The sequence below is a fragment of the Gambusia affinis genome, linkage group LG13, assembly GCF_019740435.1.
Source record: "Gambusia affinis linkage group LG13, SWU_Gaff_1.0, whole genome shotgun sequence".
In the NCBI taxonomy this organism is placed as follows: domain Eukaryota; kingdom Metazoa; phylum Chordata; class Actinopteri; order Cyprinodontiformes; family Poeciliidae; genus Gambusia; species Gambusia affinis.
Genome location: NC_057880.1, coordinates 23,354,575 through 23,378,511, shown reverse-complemented (window position 1 = coordinate 23,378,511; position 23,937 = coordinate 23,354,575). Strand labels below are relative to the sequence as shown.

At 37.2% G+C, this 23,937-nt stretch overlaps 1 protein-coding gene across 3 annotated transcripts in view; it reads left to right on the top strand.

Annotated features, from left to right (window-relative positions):
- ttc7a (tetratricopeptide repeat domain 7A) overlaps positions 1-23,015 on the top strand; it is a 54,877-nt gene extending 31,862 nt beyond the window's left edge. For all 3 annotated transcript variants that reach the window (XM_044135846.1, XM_044135847.1, XM_044135849.1), the window contains 5 exons: positions 3,949-4,065; positions 4,562-4,674; positions 6,583-6,717; positions 11,584-11,786; positions 22,726-23,015. In XM_044135846.1, the coding sequence (XP_043991781.1) occupies positions 3,949-4,065; positions 4,562-4,674; positions 6,583-6,717; positions 11,584-11,786; positions 22,726-22,944 (787 nt within the window). In that variant the 3' untranslated portion in view covers positions 22,945-23,015. The remainder of the gene's footprint in view (positions 1-3,948; positions 4,066-4,561; positions 4,675-6,582; positions 6,718-11,583; positions 11,787-22,725) is intronic.
- The last annotated feature ends 922 nt before the right edge of the window (positions 23,016-23,937 follow it).

Here is a 23,937-nt window from a genome sequence, read left to right as displayed (position 1 = left end):
TGGGGTTGATTGACAGCGCTAAGACCCGCCTCCTGACTCTGATTGGCTGTTGTTGGTCAGGAGCGGGGCATTTCTTCAGACGGTAATAATACCTCAGAGAGGAAGTGGAGGAGACTTGTCTCATATGTGTTTGATCAAATATGTAAAAACAATATTTATATTTTATAAAAATTGCATAGAGCAGCTTTAAAGTCCTACAGAGAATCAATGTCAGGCCTTGAAACTGATCTTCTCAGACAGTTGTGCCTAAATAAAAAAACAGTGCACTGTTTAAATTAGAATGATGAAACACGGAGCATCTATTCAGTAAAGCATTTTTGATTTCATACTCAAACCTCATCGCTGCGGCCCGCTGAGCCGAGGCCCGGCTGCAGAGCTCAAAGTCAGAATACAAGACTCCCGACAGAGACGGAGGGAGACGATGAAAGGAGGTGTTTTCTCAGCAGGAGGCCCATAGAATATCATCAGCTCTGGATGTGTGAGAGATCAAAGCTAGCTCTGACTGGTGTGTGTTTCATATGTGCATGCTTGCACTTGTGTGGGTGCGAGTACGCGAACATTTGTCCGATCTTGCACATGCATGTTGTGTGTGTGCGGGTGTGTGTGTGTGTGTGTGTGTTTTTGTATTGAGTGCATGCACATGGATGTGTGTGACTCTTGTTAGCCACTGGCTCTCTGCACCACAGCGGACTGTCAGCTCGCTGTAGCATACCAAATTTCTGCTTCCTCGTTTTCTCCCACATCCTCAACCCCCGGCTTCTGCCTTCTTCTGTATCCGCTGCGTCCAATCGCTCTCTGTTTTTTTCTCACCCTCCTTGCACACACTTTATCTTTCTTCCTCTCTCTTAATTTCTTCCTTTTCTTTGAAACTACAATCACAGCGTAAACAAGCATTCATTTGAGTGAGTGTCACAGTTTATACTAAAGATCCAGCATTCATTTTAGGCTTTGCATGCCTTAGTGCATGTCAGGCTGCAAACTGAAAGCATATCTGCACAGGCTGGTGTGTGTGTGTGTGTGTTATATATGCACGTGTGCGTTCATGTGCGTGTGCATATATTTACGCTTGTCGTACATCTGCAATTTTGTGTTCACGCCTCGTGTGCTTCCAGAGACTACGCTCTCTGACCTGTGGGAGTGCAGAATGAGTAATATAGTAGATGTACTACTTTGTTTTTTTTCCAGGAGGGAACATCATTAGCTATTTTTATGTGTGGAGTTTACGCTGGCACTCACCACTCTCAGCACTCCGACGCCGAGCGTTTACTCAGAGCTGCCGCGCTGACTGCACTTCTCAAACACTGCGCTCTGCACACGACCGGCTCCGTCCCAGGAGGAGGAAAATGACAGGCTGCGTAATCCGCTGTGTAGTTTTAAGTGTTGCAATCTTGGTGAAATCTATCTTTTCTGACGCTGCCTGGGAAAACACAGATTGTACTGAGGTACAGAAGAGCAAGGTGGAATCGTTTCTACCCTTTTATCAGTCCTTTCATAGAAATTAGGGGATTTCTGAATAAATCCGTCTGTTGTTTATTTCAGCTTATTCTTGCAGAATCTCAGGTTCCCAGTTCACCTCAAGGCAACAGAGACGCAACAAGCATGCACACACACACACACACACACACACACACACACACACACACCTAAGGACAATTTGTAGAAAGCAATTAACCCAACAGTCATGTGAAAGAGACAAAACAAACAGACTGGGATTCAAACCCACAATCTTCTTGCTGCCCATTATGTTTATTTCAAATTTTTTTAGTTCTGAATGTTTGTAAATCAGGCCTTCCTGCTAAATAAAGCAAAATATTTAGTTTGTAGCTAATTATTTAATTGGCAAGCATTTGGTTAGCTAGCTAAACATTTTATTTTTAGCTAGGTATTTTGTTAGCAAGCTAGCACATTTTGCTAGTGGCTACACATTTATTTAGCAAGCTGAATGTTTTGTTTGTAGCTACAAATTTTGTTGGCAAGCTAAATATTTTGCAAGTAGCGGTTATATATTTAATTAGCAACCTGAATGTTTAGTTTGTAGCTAAATATTTAGCTAGCAAGCAAGCATTTGTTTGGCAAGCTAAATATTTAGTTTGTGGTTATCAATTTTGTTAGCAAGTTAAGTATTTTGCTTATGGCTAAATATTTAATTAGAAAGCTAAATGTTTAGATTGTGCTCAAGACTGTGGCATTTATGAATGAGTTACATGGTGAAAATAAAACTTTACCACACCATGAATTTTATTTTATGACAGGATAAATAACCCAAATAATTACTGTTATTTTTTGTCAGTGTAAGTTCATACAAATCAACTTTATATAAGGCAAACATGGCAATGATTACATATTAAATGAAAGAACGTAGTATGTTGTAGTTTTTGACCATGTTTTAGTTTTGAACTCATTAACCAAATTCTTCCTGTTGAAATTCATTGAGAAAGAACAGTTCAGTTCAAATACATCATTAAATAACTCAAGCATAAGCTATACTTTTGGTACTTTTTTTTTTACCCACTAATACTAATCTAAGCTTAGAAGGATTTCTCATGTTGTGCACCGAGGCGACAAAGCGAGAATCGGTTTTATTGAGCGCAGGAAATGCGGCTGCATCCATAGCTCCTGTCACCTGGATGAGCTGCCGCCATGCTGCTAAAAGCTCCGTCTCACCGAGACGCCCACCATCACACAGACGCCCGCTCCGGTGAACTCCTGCTGGCAGCCGTATCCTTAACACAGCCTCCCTCTGCACCACTTGTCATCTGTGTGCCAGTAAATCCAGCCTCCTTCCTCCCACACACACACTGTGTACATCTCTTCTGCACGGAAATCCCTCCATCTTTTAATCCCGTTTTTATTTTGCCTTTTCACCAGTTGGTTGCAAAACCAGTTTCTCCATCATTGATGCCAGTCTTTCACTCTGATTGATGTCCATGACAGACTGCATCCTCTGAGATTCCCTTCTGGCAATTACCCACACACACTCAGAGAAGTTCACATCAGAGACTCCCACATCACTTAACCAGTTGTCTTCAGCTAAAAGGGCGAAGCGGAAACACTCTGCTGCTTCTCAACACACACACTCACACACCCACACACACACACACACGTCAAAAACCCTTTCAGAGCTCATTGCTGACCAGCTTTCTCTTCCATTTGGCTTCATTGATCCAGATATCGGTAATAATTCACAAACTCTTAATGTGCCTTGAGTTTTTCTACGCCTCAGTCCTCATTTCTTGGAAATCCGTCTGCGTCGCCCTCTGGTTTTTGGTTGTTTTGAAAGCATTTTATTGTTTCATTTGCCAACAATAGTAAAAGCAGCCACTGCTGCTGGTACAACATCTTGTAAAAGTATTCACACCCTTTAAACGTTTTCACATTTTGTCAAAATCACAAACTCTAAGGCTGCAGTGTGTGACTTTTATTTTCAAAAAGTTTCAGTGGATATTTGTTAAAATTGTCACTATATCATGATGTGTTTCAAAACAAAAACACATTTTTTTAAAAAGCATTTAAATTTCCTGCTATTTGTATTTTCCTTTGAACTTTGATCTCTTTGCCAAAAACTAAATATTTGTATAGGTCTGTTTTATTTTAATTTTTTTTTGCAACCACATTTTGAAAGCAATGTTTGATTTTCATTTGGTAATTTTCATTATTACTAATTATTTAACTTATAACAAGTCAAAACTGATTATATGTGAAATAATCTGCTATTGGAACAAGTAATTATTTTCTACTTTTAACAAATTATTTACATAAAAAAAGCCTCTATATCTTTCTGAAAAGTTACTTGTAAGTTAGTTTTATTTCATTTAAGCATCTAGAGAAACTAGACCAAAATACTTGGTAAGATTTTGTGTTTTTGCAGTGTGAGGGACACAACGAAACCTAAAAACACGAGTTTGAATTCAAACAAAGCGACTAATCGAGATGTTTGTTGCGGTTTAGTTTGCTGCTGACGAAGGTGAAGCTTGAAGAGGCCATGTTGGGACCCGCTGCAGCCCTGCAGACCTGCGAGGAGATGCTGCAGCGCTGGCAGAGCCAGTATGACGTCAGTCGCTCCAGGTAAACGTGCAGATATGAGCCTCTGCTGCTTTGCTTATCACACGACACTCAGGCGTTTTAGTGCAAAGAGGAAAGCAAAGCGTCGCTACCAGATCACTGCAACGTCTCCAGCAGCAGTTTGGACCCAGACATAATGGCTGCTGTCACTGCTGCCTCGATCCAGCTTGTTTAGTTTAATTGAATAATAACTTTAATTGTTGTTCCTGAGGATTTCCCACTCTGCGCTGATATTAGATCATCAGTGTGACTTTACTGCCCACTCTTGATAGGATGATGAATCATTTTTCAGAGGTGTCACTTTCTTTCTTTCTAACGTTTGAAGACTTTAATAGTTCAACACGCGTGCAGTACGTAATGTTAAATAATATTTAAATCATAACTGTTAACATTTTTGTCACTCTTTGTTGAATGCTTGGCTATAATTAGTAACTGGTTGTTTTTTGTTTTTACATGATGGATCTCCTTTTAATTCAGATTTGTTTGTTACATTTGACAGTGAGACAGATGACAGCAGCAGCACACCGGTGGCTGAGAGGTCAGAGGTCAGCCCTGTTGTCAGGAAGGCCTCCATCCACCTCAACCTCCCGGACTTCCAGGACGCCTCCACAGGTCTGCTTTCTTCATTCAAAAGCTGATTTAACATGCTGGATTTAACACATCTGTTTCCCTTTAGTTTCCACTTTTAGCTCATTTTAGATTAAAACTCTGTTTGTGTTTAAATAAAAGTGATGAATTTGACCTCTGACCCGCGTTTCTGTCAGGATCAAACAGGAAATCCGTCAAAATCAGAAGATCTGCTTTTTTTTTCCATCTAACTTTATGAACAAGAACAAAAAGTTACATTTTTAGAGGTTATTTTAGATCTATCTACACTGTTTATTGTTCCATATTTCACCTATTATATAGAGATATGGGGAAATAAATCTTTCAAAGGAAAGCTGGGATAATTTTAGTCAAGTTTGTTTGTATAGCACATTTCAGTAACAAGGCATTTTATAGGTCTTTACAAAAAGTCCTAAAAACATCACATAATGACGACTTGAGAAACCAGAGAAAAACAATCAAAATCATCAATAAACATTAAATATGGGTTAATTTTATATGGAGTGAATCCTGGAAAATATACTAATAAATTATTTGTTTTACGCTAGAAATAAATTATTCCCAGTTATTTTAGAAAATGTATTTGTCTTAAATTCAATAGAAGGAAAAACGAGTTCAAAACTAAAACTGTGTATTTAAATCTGTCAGGAAAACAAATTTTACTGGACGATAAATTATTCCTGAAGGTTCTACAATAAACGGTAAAATTGTTGTTTTGAGATCATTGTCAAGTGATATTATAATAGTATAATAATGCAAGAATACATTCTAAAAGATCAATAAACTTTAATTTCTAATGAACATTTAAAACTGGAACTGGCAGACATTTTAAATACCCTAAATAAATAACAGAAACAACAAATAACATCAGTTATAAAGTCAAAGAAATGGGCTAGTAGAGACCAAAGCACCAGACTGTAGATTTTTATCACCAGTTTATGGTAGAAAGAGAGAAACGATAAACCAAGCAAATGGAAATTACTGAATTTGTTTTCATTTATCATGTGATTAATTGATTTATTGCTTATTGTGACAGGCCTATTCGTTCTACCTTAAAACAAACCTGCATCAATTAAAAAACCTTTATAAGAAAAAAAGTCTTATAGACTTCTGGGTTAATAATGAGGAGAATAATATGTTTACAACTTATGTTAATTTAATTTATCTGTTCATTAAATTTTGGAAGATTTTTTTCTTTCTGTTCCTTTTTCACTCGTGTAGAAAAATAATGTAAAATAATGTTTGTGAACTACAGCTGCAGTTTGAAAAAATTTATAATCCATTTACATATTTGTTGAGACTGTCAGTATGAGACAGATAATCTGTGAAAAAATGTATCTCCTCTGCCTTCTCCTAGTGCTAACTTTAAACAACCAATCAGAGTCAGGAGGAGGGTATTAGCGCTGTCAATCACCCCTCTGTGTGGCGCTACTCACCCCCATTGCTCTCTGTTAGCATAGCTCGTTGTGAATGCTCAGGCTAGTTGGCATAGCTACCGATGGCAGCAGATAAACGGTTTTCCTGTAACTATAAGTTGTTTCTTCCCCATTTGCAGATTTAGCAGCGAGTACATATGATTGATGGACAGTGCTAAACCCCGCCTCCTGACTCTGATTGGTTGTTTTTGGTTGGGAGCAATCCATTTCTTCAGAGGGCAATAAAAGCTCAGAGAGGAGCTTTTATTTTGTCACAAATTGTCTCCCTTATAACACACTGTCACAACAAGGTGACTAAAATGTAAAAAATATGTTTGTAAAAGTTACATACTGCAGTTTTAATGATGAGATTTGTTAAGTCGAGTTGATAAAATAAATTTTGTTCTCTAACTGTCCTTCAGGACTAACCATCAGTGGATCAGTTAGTCTGTGTTCCTCATTAAGGATCGTTTAAATCTTCCTCTCCCTCCTCTTCTAGGATCCCTCAGCCCTCCGTCGGTGGCGGTGTCCCGTCTGGAGGCGGCGCTGTCCGAGGTATCGGACCTGAGCTCCACCCGGCGCCAGGGCCCCACTTACATCTGGGCCACTCTGGAGCACATCTGGCTGCAGGCTGGTAGGACTTCACAGCACATGACCCGGAGCCACGTTTTTAGGACCAATTGCTCTGGGATTTCCTGGAAAATTAGATTTTCAGATTTCCCAGAACGAAGTGCGCCGTCCCCCCCAAACACCATTCAGAAAACACGTGAGCTCAACTCCTGGTGAGACGGAATACCAGAAAGTTAAAAATAAACAAACTATTAAGAGTTTATTTAAAAACAACTCCCAGCAATTAGATTACACTTTTTTCTCCGTGGTAACTGTAATATTATAATGTCAGAGAGTTAAATACAGTAATAACATTATGATGTCAGAGTTAAATACAGTAATAACATTATGATGTCAGAGAGTTAAATACATTAACAACATTATGATGTCAGAGAGTTAAATACAGTAATAACATTATGATGTCAGAGAGTTAAATACATTAACAACATTATGATGTCAGAGAGTTAAATACAGGTAGTTTGAAATGAATAAGAATAGAACCTAGAAATGTATTTTAGTTAATTTCAAAATGTAAAACTCCTATTTATGTAGATTCATTTACACTACAAAAACACAAAATCCTAGCGAGTAATTTTTGTTTATTTTCTAGTCCAAATATCTTCATACACTTGAAATAAGACAAAAAATAATTCACATTTTAAGAAACATACAGGACTTTGTTTTAAGTCAGCGATTGATTAGAAAGTATCAGTTCTACTGGTAGATTATTTCACTTACAACAAGACATTTTTTCTTGTTTAAAGTTAATTTGCCAATTGAACTAGTACTTTTTTTTATCAACATTAAGGAATTATTGATTTTAAAGAAACTCTTGCATCTTTCTGAAAAGTTGCATATAAGCTGTTTTTTCTTATTTCAAGTTTACTAAGATATTTCCACCAGAAACTAAACAAAATTACTTGTTTTGTGTTTTTGCAGTCTCCACTTATTTGTCGCAGTAAGAAGGTTGACCGTCACTGAAATCAACATATTTATATTTCTTTATATTTCATTCATGTCAAACATGATGGTTAAACATCCACGCTGTGGTTTCGTCTCACTCGGTTCGATTGGGGACCAAAACTGCAACATTTGTTACATTTTCAGCTGCTGCACTTCTCTTCCACACTGCGCTGTTAAACTAACCAAAGTAATTGAAAAACCTGTTCCCCTCCTCGCCTCTGGGGGCGCTGCACCAAGAACCATTGAGGGGAATGACACAAAAGCCTCCAAAAACGACAGAGCGCAACTTCCTTCTTTATGAAATGTAAACAAAAATGGAGTGACGTCAGATTTTAGGAGGACTTCTCTGTATTACTTTTCCCGCTAACGCTAGGCTAGCGTGTTCATTATTGGTTGTATTTACCCAGAATGCCCTGCGCTATAGTCCGCTTACTACTTTCTTTGGTAGTTCTTTGGCAGTTCTTTGGCATCCACATGTTCATTCAAACCTCGCCAGACTTCACTTCAGCTGAAGCCAGACCTCGTTTTTTTTGTCCGCTCCGTAGTTTGATCACACGTCCCAAAACCAACCGGACTTTCTAGACCAAGGATGTCCAAACTTTTTGTCATGTGGGTCAAAATCTTTCTGTATTCACATTCTGAAAAATAAGTAGAAAATTTATATAAGTAACAATAGAAAGATTAAAATAAAGTTAAGCAATTAAAGTTGTCTGATTTTGTTTGTTTTTTTGTAGAAATGATTTGAAACTTTAGAAGGATTTTTATACATTTTCTCTATTAAACGAATTTTTATGTAGTTTTCAAATTATTTTGAACAAATTTATTGTACAAGAAAAAGATTTGAGTGTTTTTTTGTAATATTTGATATATTTAGCCAAGTTTAATAACTTAAATACAAGCTGCCAAAGTCAATCTGTAAATTACAAGTTTGAAACTCTTCCCAGATTCCTGTAATTTTACAACGGTGAGCTTCAGACCTGGGTAGTAACCAGCTGCATTTACTTGAGTAACTTTTGAGTAAGATTTGGGTCACGCTTTCTTTAGGTTCAATAAATTATTCATGCAGCTTTAGGTTCTGTTGCTCAGTAGAGGTCAGTTGATCAAATTAAATGTGTAAGTTGTTCAAAGATAATTAATATTCCCTATTCCATTTCTAATCTAAAAAAGTCTCCATGTGCATCGACCAACTGTTCTAGTGGGCCACATGCAAACGGCCCGTGGGCCACACTTTGGACACCCCTGTTTAAAACAGCAGGGCATTCGAAAATGGCTTTTTTATGGAATTGCTTTCTGAATTAAACAGATAAATGTGTGCAGAGACTTTCTGTCGTGTAGCTGCAGTGAAAAAAGCCCAAAAACCATCGGATGCTAAACTAAATGATTCCAGTAATCCTATTAAATCATTTATATCATTACTACGTTGCATAATGTTGAACATAAACTAGATTACGCCTGGATGCAGGATTTCTCCCACTCTAGACGTTCTCTGGCTTTTCTCAAAAAACAAACAAGTCGTCTGAGTGAATTTTTGATGCTGCAGTGAGCACAGCAACAAAAAAAAGTGTGCTCACGTTGCATCAAGTGCATAAACAATGTCCTACTCCCCTGAGAGGCTGAAATTAAATTGAGCATATAAACAGGTCAGTAAGTTGTGTAAGACTCTGAGGCTGCACAGCTTTCAGTGCGACGGCTGCACAGTTTGCTTTTCATCTGCCTGAAAAGAGAAACTCTGAATGGTTTCAGACAGAAAGAAGGTTTTCTAGGCCCCAACACAAAGACATCTTCCATTTCTGGTGTAATCTTTGTTGGGAGTACATGAATATATCAAAATATAATCAAATAGAGAGAATTTTATGAGTAGGAAGCATTTGGAGGTTCACCAGAATAGCCAAAAGAGGTAAACAATGCTGTACTTCAACATATTTTTACTCAAATAAAAGGAAAAAGAAGCCATCAAAGAAATTACTCAAAAGTCTACTGATCAAATTATCAGTCATTTAATATTTAAAAATTAAATCATCAGACAAGCCAAAATATAAAGTGGAAATTTTATTATTTTAAGGTCCAGAATGACAATAATTTATAAAAGTAACAATAATTATCAAAATCAGGTAAAATCAGTTTCTATCAATAAAAAACTGATGAAACTTTAACAAAACCTTCAGGTGTGTGTGTGTCTGAGTCTGGAGAATTTCAGCTAAAACATGTTTGTTTTTCATTCAGTGGGTAGAAAATCCAGAAGTTTTGCCCAAAAGTAGAAATACTTCATAATATTAGTCAAGTAAAAGTAAAAATTATTTGGTAAAAAGTCTTATGTTCTGAGTAACTGGGCAAATTATCAATCATTTAAAATTTTTAAATTACATTATCAAAATATAAAGCTAAATGGAAATTTTGGTATTTTAAGGATGGAAATGACAATAATTCATAGAAGTAACAAAAAATAACAATAAATGTTTCCAAATCAGTTTCTTTTAATAAAAAAAAAGATAAAACTTTAACACAAACTGCAGGTTTGTGTCTGGTGAATTTTTGGTTAAAACCCATTTGTTTTTCATTCAGTGGGTAGAAAATCCAGAAATTTTACTCAAGTAATAGAAATACTTCATAATAAAATTACTAAATTAAAAATCAAACATACAAATACTCCTAAAAGTACTTTTTTTTTTTTTTTTTCAAAAAAGTTACTCAAGTAATGTAGTTACAACCCAACTCTGGTTTTACCGAAGATTCTTTTCATCATGTTGTCCGACGATTTTAAAATCAGATCAAACTGGTCTCCATATGAGACGCATTAGGAGGAAAAATGCTTATGCAAGCACTGAACTGGGAGCTTTTTTTAATTTAAAGAGCTCAGGTGAGGAGCGGGAAAATACCTTACGTAACCGGATCCAAATCATCCCGACGTTATGCACCGGAACCCCGAGGCTACGAGCAGACGTCCCACAGAGGTAGCATGCATTAAGTGTTTCCCATCTGTGCATCTGAGGCACAGGTAAACAAACGAAGCATCCTCTACCACACACACACACACACACACACACAAGACACACACGGCAGACGGCGCCGTCAGTGGTTACTCCACTCAGCTGCCACGTCAGGGTTCCTCTGGGTGTGGGCCGATGTCCAGTGTCTCTACCGCCTGGCAGCTCGTTGCGCGGCCGGTCCTCTAGGGGGCGCCTCGTCGGGCCCTCATTGGCAGGGAAGAGCATGTAGTTGGTTTACTGAGCGTTGTGTGTCTGGGGTTTGTTTGAGGGCAGGGAGGCCCTCAGCTTTCATATGTGATGGCCATATTTAGGCCCTCAGCTTCGTTGCGCTGCACTCGGCCTCCGGTTCCTTCCTGAACCAGTTTGGGTCGAGTTTCTGAGAGCTGCAGGTTTTATTCTGCGATCTTTCATCGACTCTAAAGAGACGAAAACGGACAAATTTTCTCCTGGATTTTCTTCTTTCTTCATCTGTTCTCTCCCTCCGTCATCAACAGCAGGAACCGCGAGATCCATCCATCCCTCCATCCATTTATCCAACCGTCCATCTGTCCATCCATCCATCCATCCATCTATCCATCCTTCCATCTATCCATCCATCTGTCCTTCCATCCATCTGTCCATCCATCCTTCCATCCATCCATCTGTCCTTCCATCCATCCATCCATCCGTCCATCTGTCCATCTGTCCTTCCATCCATCCGTCCATCCATCCATTCATCCATTCATCCTATTTCTTCTTTCCAGTATTTTTTAGTATCTGTTATCATGTCATGAATTTAAACTGAACTTTTGTTTTTAATATTTAAAGTTTGTCTTAGAAAGAATGGAATCTCTCTCTCTCTTTCTCTCTCTCTCTCTCTGTCCTCCTCCTCATCTCTCTATCCTCGCTCCGTTGTGTTCTGACCCGTCCGACTCCCGTCCCTCCTCTCTCTCTTCCTGTAGGGGAGCTGTTCATGGCGGACGGACGGCTCAAGGAGGCCCAGTTCTGCATCGCGGAGGCCAGCTCTCTGTCCCCCAACTCCCACTCGGTTCTCCTGCAGCGGGGCCGCCTGGCCGAGCTCAGGGGCCAACTGGACGAAGCCAAGGCGCTGTACGACGATGCCCTGGCCATCCATCCCACTGGAGAGCGCATACTGGTGCAAATGGTGAGTGACTGGAGATGTAAGAGGCTTTGAAACTGAATTAAAACTTACATAACGCTGCTCTGTTCTGTCTTGTGCATAAACACAATATAGAGCGAACATGAAGAGTTAATCAACTAACACATAAAAACACTAATAGATTCTTTTATTCAAGGCTGTTAAATTAGCTCTGTCATGTTGAATCAACAGTGTAAACAGAGGTGGGTAGAAATTATACTTCAACATATTTTTACTTGAGTAAAAGTAAAAAGTAGCTATTCAAGAAATTACTCAATTGAATTATCAAATTATCAATGTTTTAATATTTAAAAATTACATAATCAGATGGACCAAAATATAAAGTTTAGTGGAAATGTTGGTAATTTAAGAACCAAAATGACAATAATTTATACAAGTAACAAAAAATATCAGGCAAAAGAAAAAAAATGTCAAATCAGTTTAAAAACTTAGAAAGTTTTAACAGAAACTGCAGCTGTGTGTGTCTGAGTCTGGTGAATGTTTGGTTAAAACATGTTTGTTTTTCATTCAGTGGGTAGAAAATCCAGAAATTTATCTCAAGTAAAAGTAGAGATATTTAATAATAAAATTATTCGGGTAAAAGTAAAAAGTACAGTATAGTAAAAATATTCCTAAAAGTATATTATTTACAATAAATGTATTTGTAAATGTTAATGTAACTAGTTGGCAACTAATTGGTTACTAACAGACGTTTTAACTAAAGTTTCATTAGTTTTTTTATCGAAAGAAACTGATTAAGAAAATGTTATTTTGCCTGATTTTGTTATTTTTGTTATCTGAATTTTTGTTATTTTCTTCCTTAAAATACCAAAATTTTAATTTAACTTTATATTTCGTCTGTCTGATTGTGTAATCTTTAAATATTAAATGATTGATAATTTGACCAGTTTCTCAGTACTTGAGTAAATTTTTTACCAAATACTTTTTACTCTTACCTGAGTAAATGTTTATGGGTGCTTTACCTGTTCTTTTCTTTTTTTTTTTTTGGATGAACTATCCCTCCCCAGGCGGTTTACTCGGTTATTTGTTTTCTTCCGTCTTTCTTCACCTTGGGAATCACTCAGGGCTTGTTTGGAGATGATCTGTTAGTTTATGTAAGGTGTGTTCGGCTCAGGCCCACTTCCACATCTTCACCTCACTGTTTATTGGCAATGGAAACGTTTCTGAGACACCCAAATGTAGCAGAAACACATATGATAAGAAATTTGATTTATTGTTGCCAGTGATGGTTAAAAAAACCCAAAACCTGTTTATTCTTTGTGTGACTTTTGTCTTAAAGAAACGCATTTCAACACTGCAAAAACTCACAATCTTACCAAGTATTTTCCTGCAGCTTAGTGCAAATATCTTACTACACTTAAATTAAGACAAAAATAACTTATCAGGAAGATATAGGAGGTTATTTTAAGTGAATAATAGCTTGATATTGATAATACAGTTCTGGTTTCATTCACGTAGAACATGAAGAAAATATCTTGTTATAAGTAAATTTATCTGCCAATGAACCTTTTTCATCCAGATTAAGGAATTACTTACTTAAAAGAAGCTCTATATCTTACTGAAAAGTTACTTGTAAGTTAGTTTTGTCTTATTTCAAGTGTACTAAGTTGGTAAAATGTTGTGTTTTTGCAGCAAAGTTTTTTCAAGAGCAGAATTTGTGTTTGCGGAGCCATACTGAAAGTTACCGAAAAAGAAGTAATAAATAATTCTTATCACTAATGATAAAACATGAACTGTGCAGCTCCTCACCCTGAACTCCACTGAATGTAACCCACCAATGAAAGATGATGCTTGAAGTCGGTCCGTTTCCCTCCTTACTTCATCCCAGCTCCTGTTTTCTCATTTTCTCTCCAACTCCACTTCCTCCCACTCAGTCTGTCTTCCAGATGATCCACTGGATTATCCACAGCTGCAGTGACCTCTGAACTTTCTCTGTTGTCATGGTGAAGGGGTCTTAGACAGGGATATCCCTAACAAAAAAAAAAAGGCTCTCACAGACATCCACTGTTTCCACTTTGGTTTCCATGGTTACAGTAGATGTGCTGCTGCTTGATATTTTAACTCCAGCTCTTGCCATCTTGTGACCACATAAGGCTAATGGGTTTTGCTCCTACTGTGCTCTTTTGGACGGACTTGTGTGTGTGTGTGCGTGTGTGCGTGTGTGTGTGTGTGTGTGGAGTCCCAGAGGTGGACGAAGGTTCGCGTCTCTTCCTTATTTGGCCTGTGGGAGAACCAATCCCAGCGGGTGAAAAGTTGAAGCGAAGCCAGCTGGCCGAGTCCCGCTCTGCGTCTCTTACAGGACAGATGTGCTCTCAGCGTGACGTTGCTGCGCGTGTGTGTGTTGTGTTTGTTTGTGCTTGCCAGCATTCCTCCACAGATTTGATGCAAATATGGACTTCTTGTGCCTTTTTTTTCTTCTTTTTTTTGAGCAAACTAAATGTGTGCCATTGAATTTGGGCAAAAATTCAGAATGAAAACACCAAAAGTTGAGGGAAAGAGCAACATTAGAGAGAGGAATACTGCAAAAACATGAAATCTTACCAAGAATTAATTCCTCAGTATTGATGAAAAAGTTCAAGTTTCATTGGCAGAATATTTAACTTATAATAAGACATTTTCCCATGTTATAAGTTAATTTATCTGCCAACACAACCAGAACTTTTTAATCTATATTTAGCCTTTAAGTTACTTTTAAGTTAGTTAAGTTTACTAAGATATCTGAAAGGAACACTGCAAAAATCTTACCAAGTATTTCTGTTTAGTTACGAGTGCAAATATCTTAAATTAAGACAAAACTAACTTATCAGCAAGATATAGGAGCTTGTCTTGAATAAATAATTCCTTAATATTGATGAAAAAGTTCTCGTTTCATTGGCAGATTATTTCACTTATATCAGGAAAAAAACTCTCGGTGTCAGTAAATTTATCTGACAATGAAACAAGTACTTTTTCAACAATATTAAGGAATTTTTCACTTAAAACAAGCTCCCATATGTTGCTTAAAAGATACTTTTAAGTTAGTTTTGTCTTAATTAAGGTGTACTTATATATTTGCTAGAAATAGAGTAAAATTACTTGTTAAGATTTGGTGTTTTTGCAGTGAAGACGCAGCGTGGCTCATTTTATTTGAAGCCAGTTTCTGCTCCTCGACGGCAGAGCCATTTATTTTTATTCTGCTTCTGCTGTGGACACATTGTGTGCCAGTGGCCCATTTATTCTGCTCCGCCTTGAGGGGAATTCTGATGATATTCTTGGTTGGTATTTTTACTCTTGAGCTATTATTCTGCAAAAGTACATACTGTACTGGGACTGACTGCTTTCAAGCTTTTTTATTGACTTGGCAACAAATAAAAGAGGCGCTCCCTCAGGGAAATGACAGTAAGGTCCTCTTATTTTCATTCAGTCGCTCTGATTTTAATTGTGAAATTTGTTGTATCTGTGAAACAGGAAAATAACTGCCTGTGGCTTTTTATACTGGCCGATTAAAAGGTTTCTCAGTTATGTTAACAATATTTTTCACCCATTTTCACTTGAACAAACCTTAACAGTTACACTGGTACTTTTCTTACTATGTACACTTTAAGTATTGGGTCTCTTGACCGTTTTTAACTCGTATTGGTCAGTTTAAAAGTTTAAGGTTACATTCACACAGCCCTGTTTAGCCGCTTTAATCAAATTCTACTTTGTTTGCCTAAAAAGTCAAACTCTGGCCAGCCTACAAACCTCGGTCTCAGTTCAGTTAAAGTGAACTCTGGAACGGTTTCGAATGCATGTGTGAATGCCCAGCGGTCTGTAGCAGGAAGTGCACTATAGCGCAGGGCATTCTGGGTAAATACAACCAAAACAGACGTGTTTTGGTTGTGGTATAACACTGACTACATGTGTAGGCCCATGTCCAGTGGGCCTACATGGGTAAAATGTCTTATTATGTGGAAAAAATCTGCCTGTGGAAATTGTCTTGTTTAAAATGTGCTAAGATATTTATACTACAAAAAAGATCAGATTTTGTGTTTTTGCAGTGCAACTCTGTGATTTTACTTTCGTTCATGACCGAGTTGCTGCTATAATAACTTAAACTTTATTAAAATATGACAAAAATCCCACCGTCCTTTGATGCAGAAGCAATCTGCCAGACTAGGAACTGATTTTATCAGATCACCTGTGATGAGTGATACTTTTAGCAATTTGTACGAAGAGTTGCATGAAAAAATGTGTTTACTTTTTTCTACAAAATCTGATTTTAATTTCAGAATAAAGACTTTTTTCTTGGAATTTTAATTTTTTTTCTCAGAATTCCAACTTTTTTCCTAAAATTGTTACTCATTTATGACAATACCAACTTTTTTCTTTTAATTTTTATATTTTTCTCAGAATTCCGACATTTTTTTCTTGGAAACTTGAAATATTTCTTAAAGTTTCATTTTTTTTCTTTCAATTTTAACTTTTTTCTCAGAATTCCAACTTTTTTCTTTGAATTCTATGTTTTCTTCAAAATTCTATCTTCTGAGACCCAAAGTTGGAAATCAGACCAAAAAAAGTCTTTTTTTATTTTTTATTTTTTTTGTCCAGTGGGCCTAGTCACTCTCCCATAACTGTGTTGCGTATTATAAAAGGAGAATAAATACTAACGTTTAAAATTGATTTCAGTAATAAAATGCGATCTGCGCCTGTGGTTTCTGGTACCGAAGACGTTGGATTGGATCCGATCCTGAACCGCAGTCTTGCTCCCAGTGGGGCATGAATCCAACCCGTTCCCTGCGTCTTCCACGTCTGGTCCCTTTCCCGTCTGTAGTGGAGCCGGCTGTGAGTCGGTCGGACTCACGGCCGCGCACGCTTCCTCTTCTGCTCCTCTCCGGCAGACGCATATTCGCACGCGGCCTGCATATGCACGAACGCTCTCAGGACGAGGACTTGTGCTCATTGAATTAATCGCGTTCCAATTATCAAATGCTCTCCCATCGCTCCCCGTCTCTCTCTCTCTCTCTCTCTCTCTCTCTGGCTGTGTGGGTGGGGGCGGTTGTCAGCTGATTAGATAATGCAAATACATTATTTATAACACTTTGGTCGTTCTCACCGCTTTATGGGATTGCCTAGCAACCAGGGAAATATATTCTACTGAGCAAAACCTCTGATAACCATGAATAGATGGAGGGAGGGAAGAAGGCAGAGGAGGACGGAAACCTGGAAGGGGGGCCAAACTGGGAAACAACTGGGAGTCGACTGGTGCCTCTCTTGCTATGTTTGGCTCCTCTGCATTAAATCATTTCTTAATTTTTGTCCATTTTTATCTCCTGCTTCTTTTAGCTCCTTCTGTCTTCCTATCTTGCATTCCTCCTTTTAATCCCCCGTTCATTCTCTCTCTTCTTTCCTATCTCTGTGGGTGAGAGTCTTCCTGAGCCAGGTTGATTCTTAGAGATGACATTAAACAGGTAACCATAGGCTTATGGGTCTTTTTTTGCATTAATCATTCTTAGATAATGAGATTTTAGTCTCTTCAGTCCAGACTATGAGATGTTTTAGGGCCTCTTGTCTCTTTAAATCCAAATAATCTGCTGCTGACCACACCCCTCAAATCAACGTACACTGACACGTGAAAATGGCTGCAAACAGATGCACAATTATACAACTGTACATCTTTGAAAAGCAGAAGTGGAGGCTCCTGTGCAACTAAAAATAATGCACCAAGTGGTTTCTGGATGGTAAGTCAACAACAAAACATATTTGTTATTAATATGATTGTGATTTAATAAATGGGAAGTTTTTGAAATGGCTCATTTTCCAGAAAGCAACAAACATTAAATTATTTCAAAAAAAAAACATTAGAGATCCAAGTGGAAGTAAAAAAAAAAATGTGCAAGATGTGAATTTTGCATTAAAGGTTCCCTTTAATTTCTCCTTTAATTTTATTGAACTATGAAAACCAAAGGAGTGCATTGGAGGAAAAAAATCCTAATTTTGATAAGTCAATAAAATTGAAAACAAAAGAAAAATAGTGGAAGTATTATGCTGTGGGCCTATGTGAAGTCTTTGAAATATCAGGACATCTTAAACAAAAGCTGATTAAATCTGCCAGGAAACTAAAATTTCTGTGCTTTTTAATTCAAAACATTAATCAAATAAACAATTATTCACCAGACAGAAAATCAGTTCCTAAATCTTTAGTTATGCTGCTGCTTTTTAAGTTGACTTATTGCAATCCATAAATAACATAATTTAAAAAAAATAATCCATAAATCTGCAATGTGTTGAAGGATAATTTAAGGCTTTAACGCATCCCTACTTATTTGACAGTTAAATTATCTGAGTAAAAGTGATTAAATTAAAGTGGTTGCTGTAAATAAACTTCTAACTCGGTGTTTTAGTTGTTGCATTAATCACATGAACAGCATCAGCTGATGCCATACTTCCCTAATCTGGATTCCATAATCAGATTTCTGCTGGGACGTTTAATGGTTTCTTTCTCCTTTTTTTGGGAAAGGAATCTCTTTGATCCTTCTCTCGCTAAACACCCTTAATTAGCTGTTTTGGACTGTTTGAAGTTCCTCTGGAGTCTGTCTAATTTTGGCATGAATGCACCGCTGTCCACAACACGAGATAAAAACTGCAGGCCCACACTGACGAGGGTCAGTTAAGGTAAAACACGAGACAGATGGTCGGACTGAACAAGAAAAGAAACTGAAGAAGCTGTTCTCTTTTCTTTTTTTTTTAATAATGCTGACTTTAAAATTATCTTAAACTTCTTACCAAGTATTTTTTGTGTAGTTTCTAGTTCAAATATCTTAGTATTGTCTTATTTCAAGTGTACTAACTTATAAATAACTGTTCAGCAAGGAGCGTATTCGAAGCGAATAATAACTTAATATTGATTAATATTAAGTTCCACTGGCAGATTATTTCACTTGTAACATGGGAAAAATGTTTTTATTAATGAAATAATCTGCCAGTTGGACAAATACTTTTTCACCAATATTAAGGAATTATTTACTTAAAATAAACTTCTGTTTCTTGTTGAAAAGTTACTTATTTGTGTTATTTCAAATGTACTAGGATATTTGCACTAGAAACTAGACCCTTTATATTAATTTTTATCAACTTGTTTGCGTTTTATGCATTGATTTGACATGGTGTTGACAATTTTCACTTGTAAATTTTTGTACATTCATTGGCAAAACAGGAGACAAATAAATTAAAGAAAACTGAAAATGACTGACAAATATGCAGGGCTCCACTATAAATAGATCATTTTGTCTATTATTTATTATGCCCTTCGGTGATTAATAAATTCCTAATTTGCTGTTTAAGTTATTTGTAAATTTTTGTTATTTTATATGATTTTAATGTTTTTCCTATTGGCGTTATTAGTTTGACTGTGGATGAAAATTTTTATTTTGCTAAGTCTGGTACATTCATTAATGTTCACTGATGTAAATAAAATCAATCGAAATATTTTTAACCTGGTCCAGGACTTTGTGTTAATTACTGGAAGTTAATTGTTATTTCAAAAATACTATCTCGTGGGACGCTGGAAAAGACTATTGTTTAAGTTGTGCTAAAATGAGTTAGCCTATTATGGAAACTATTTAAGCCTGAAATAGCATCTTGATGCTAAACAGGTATCAGTTGTTCACATAACTGATATATGTCCATGGTCGCTAACATTAGCGACTGTGGACTGTTAGTGTCCATGGTCGCTAACATTAGCGACTGTGGACTGTTAGTGTCCATGGTCGCTAACATTAGCGACTGTGGACTGTTAGTGTCCATGGTCGCTAACATTAGCGACTGTGGACTGTTAGCTTCCAGAATCGCTAACATTAGCTAGTGTGGACTGTTAGCGTCCAGAGTCGCTAACATTAGCGACTGTGGACTGTTAGCGTCCAGAGTCGCTAAAATTAGCGACTGTGGACTGTTAGCGTCCAGAGTCGCTAACATTAGCTAGGGGGTTCTGTTAGCGTCCAGAGTCCCTAACATTAGCGACTGTGGACTGTTAGCATCCAGAGTCGCTAACATTAGCGACTGTGGTCTGTTGGCGTCCAGAGTCGCTAAAATTAGCGACTGTGGACTGTTAGCGTCCAGAGTCGCTAAAATTAGCGACTGTGATCTGTTAGCGTCCAGAGTCGCTAACATTAGCGACTGTGGACTGTTAGCGTCCAGAGTCGCTAAAATTAGCGACTGTGGTCTGTTAGCGTCCAGAGTCGCTAACATTAGCGACTGTGGTCTGTTAGCGTCCAGAGTCGCTAACATTAGCGACTGTGGACTGTTAGCATCCACAGTCCACATTTCTAAAAAATAATTTTTTCAAAGATGTTGCGTGAATGGTCAGTGGTGAAACACTTGAAAGTTGAATGAGTGTTCTGCTCTAATCTTATGGTTTAATATCCTAAATAACAGATTAAAAACGATAAATGTTGTTGTTGAGCTCATGTGCATTTATTCAATTTATACAATTAACTTGAATAAAAAGTTTTAATCGAGTCCCATCATTAGCTAAAACCAACAATAAAAGGTATATTTTATTTTAAATTGATCTTATTCTTTTGAATGCTCATGCAGTCTGTATTTGAAGTATCGCCACCTACTGGAGCAGCATAGCAATTACAGCACTCTTCACTGGGGTCACTCAGAGTTTAGATGCCAACAAAAAAAAGAGGAACAAATTGTTGTTTAAAAATATCTGGAGTAGGTAAACTGATGCCGTAAATGCTAATTATTCTGTAAACTGACACATTCCGACACATTGATGCTAAATGTGGAGAAGAGAACAATAATAATGAATGAACTCAAAGGGCTGCAGGCTCAGACAGGAACTGGTAAACGTCAGCATACATCCTTTTTGCTCAGGAGTTTTGTTGTTCCTGTGTTTTTATCACAGAGGAAAGAGGAAGATGGCGTGTGTGTGTGTGTGTGTGTGTGTGTGTGTGTGTGGTAGGTTTTTATATCTTTGTGGAGACCTTTTCCTGTCTACAATGTGGGGTTACGGGGACCTCTGCTTTTTGTGGGGACATTTTGTGGTCCCCATGAGGGGAACTGCTGTTTTTGGATTAGGTTTAGGTCTAGGGTGTAAATTGACTTTTGGTTAGAGTCAGAGGTTGGGATTGTGATGGTTAGGGGTAAGGAAAGGGCTAGAAAAAGGATGAAAGTCAATGTTGGGTCCCCACAAGTCACAAAAACATGACTGAGTCTGTGTTTTGTTATTGAAAGTTGCATCAGAGCCTGCAGACAGCTATGTGAAGTTCAGCCCAATTAATCTGGAACTTGTGAGCAGAGACTGCATAACGAGATTTGTCTGTCTGACCTGAGGCCAGCTCAGTGTGTGTGTGTGTGTGTGTGTGTGTGTGTGTGTGTGTGATATTGTGGAGGAACAGCTGCCTGTTGTCATCCTCTATGTACATGCAACACAGCATCTATAGCTTTAATGTGAGAGAGCGTTGAACATTTTGTCTCTGAGACGCCCAAAAACACTCCTGACCTTTAGGAAGGTGGCTGCAAAAATTAGACATTTTCATTTAAAATATATTATTTGCTGTACCCATCTATTTACAAATTAATGTGTTTATATTCAGAATTAGTGTTCTGCATATCTTAATCGTAACTACTTTTAACAAGCAATTGAACGGATGTGTAAAGAAAACGTCAATGGGTCTTGAACACTACCTTGTGGGACTCCATAGAAAAGTGGTCAGGTTAGTTTTTGGAGTTTATATTTTAACACCCTGATTAGGTTTTAACTGAATGTCCGTAACAGGAATGTAGATGTTAGAAAACAAATGGCAGATAGTAGCTGAACGTTAAATGGTAAAGATGGTTTTGTATTAAATCAGAATCTACTTTGCAGCACTGCTATGTTTGTGTTTAACAACGTGCATCGTCTCTGCCGAGGTTTCCTCTTAATCTCATCATTTGTGGATTTTCTCCGTTTAGTTGGTCAATCCCAGCTGAATGTGACTCTCATTGCTGCTGTTTAGCTTTTGTTTCATTTTTTATCCTAAACAACTCAACTCCACAAAAGAGCAACATCATAATCCAAGATTTATGATTTATATATATTTATATATATTTTAAAAAGCCACCATCTGCTGACTTGAGGTTTTTATGCAATAAAATGTTTTAATGACAGATATTTGGAATAGAAATATATTCGAGTATTAAAGGCTAGGTGGTAAAGTGATGCTCACTGAGTTTTGAGGATTAAACTCAACATTAGGCACCACTTTTGTCTTTTAATATTTATTTAATAGATAAATATAGTTATGAAAAAAATAGGACAACCTACAGCAGCCTTTGTGTTTATTGAAATTTTAACAATTCATGTTACAAAAGATTTAAAACTGAAGCAAAGAAAATATACCATAGTTTTAAAAAAAGGCATTTCTGGTGAGCAATAATATTTACTTTACTTTAAATATTCTGACTTTATTCTTGCATTATTTTGACTTTATTCTCATAATATTTCAACTTTATTCTTGTATGACTTTATTTTTGAAATGTGACTTTAAATTCTCATAATATTGTTCTTTTGTATATTATGAATTTATTCTCTTATTTAAGCTTTCTTCTCGGAATATTTACTTTATTTTAAAAATATTATTCAGTACTATTTCAGCTGTATTCTTGTACCACTATTTTTTAAATATTTTAAATAAATAGTCTCTTATTTTTTAAATATTTTGACTTCATTCTGGTATTGTTTACATTTTATTGTCATACGACTTTATTCTTGAAATATTGTAAATTTATTTTTTATTTAATTTCTAATTTTCTTAGCATGTCCTTAATACACCATCAGACATTTTTGTTCATGGAATTCAGTTTTTCTCATTTCTAAATAAATAACTCAATATATATCTGGGTGTCTTATATTTTTGAGGAGTTGCTTTGTAGCGAACATGTCATATTTCCTGTGTCTCCCCTGTGTGCTGTTCAGGGTCGCCTGCTGGTAAAAACGGGTCGTGTCCACCTGGGAGAGAAGGTTCTGCGTGACGCCGTTCAGGTCCACAGCACGTCCCACGAGGCGTGGAGCGGCCTGGGCGAAGCGCTGCAGGCTCGGGACTCCAGCCAGGCTCCGGACTGCTTCCTGACGGCGCTGGAGCTGGAGGCGTCCAGTCCCATCCGGCCCTTCACCATCATCCCCAGAGAACTTTGACGTCCCGGGAGACAAATCTGACCTTCTCTTAAAGGGGCAGTACCATGTAAAATCAATTGTTTTTATCTTTACATCATGTTATCATATCATTCCTTCATCAAAAACATACTTGTTTTGATTCTTTGCATGTTTGAGAAATCCTTTAATCTCCATGGCAACCATTCAGCTGTGAACTGAAAAGACTTAAAATCTTACCAAGTATTTCTGTGTAGTTTCTAGTGCAAATATAACTTATCAGCAAGATGCAGGAGCTTATTGTAAGTAAATAATTCCTTGATTTTTATTAAAAAGTTCAAGTTCCACAGGCAGATTATTTCACTTGTAACATGGGGAAAATGTCTTACAGGTAAATTTATGTGCCATTGAAACTAGAACTTTTCCACCAATATTAAGGAATTATTTATTTAAAACAAGGTCTTATATCTTGCTAAAAGATACTTGTAACTTAGTTTTGTCTCACTTCAGGTGTACTAAGATATTTGCAGCATACACTAATCAAAATTACTTGTTTAAGATTTTGTGTTTTTGCGGTGTGCAAAACGACTGGACGTAGCCCCGCCTTAATGACCAAGCTCCTCCTCAGAACTGCGGTTTCCAAGCAGCCTTCCCCTCCAACTTTTCCACTCAGCTCCTTCAGACTAGCCAGCAGCAATTAGCAAACACCTGGTGGAACTGCGGTTCTCATTATAGGAGCTACTTCTCAGAGCATCGCTGGTAAAAATGTTAAAGGGTTAGTAGTGGAGCCATGTTGTGATGACTTCCTGTAGGTGGAGTTTCAGAAAGAGCAGGCGCTTCTTAATGAGACAGAGGCCCAATATGAAGGCATCTTAAGTCATATTTGATCAATGTAGCATTGACAACTAAAAGTAACATATTTACTTGATTATGCTATAAAGTGGTTCTATGCACCTGGAAAACACATAATCTGCCCCTTTAACTTGTGTGGCACTGAATACAAAATGGCCTCCTGATTAAAATTTTAAGTTTGTTTTG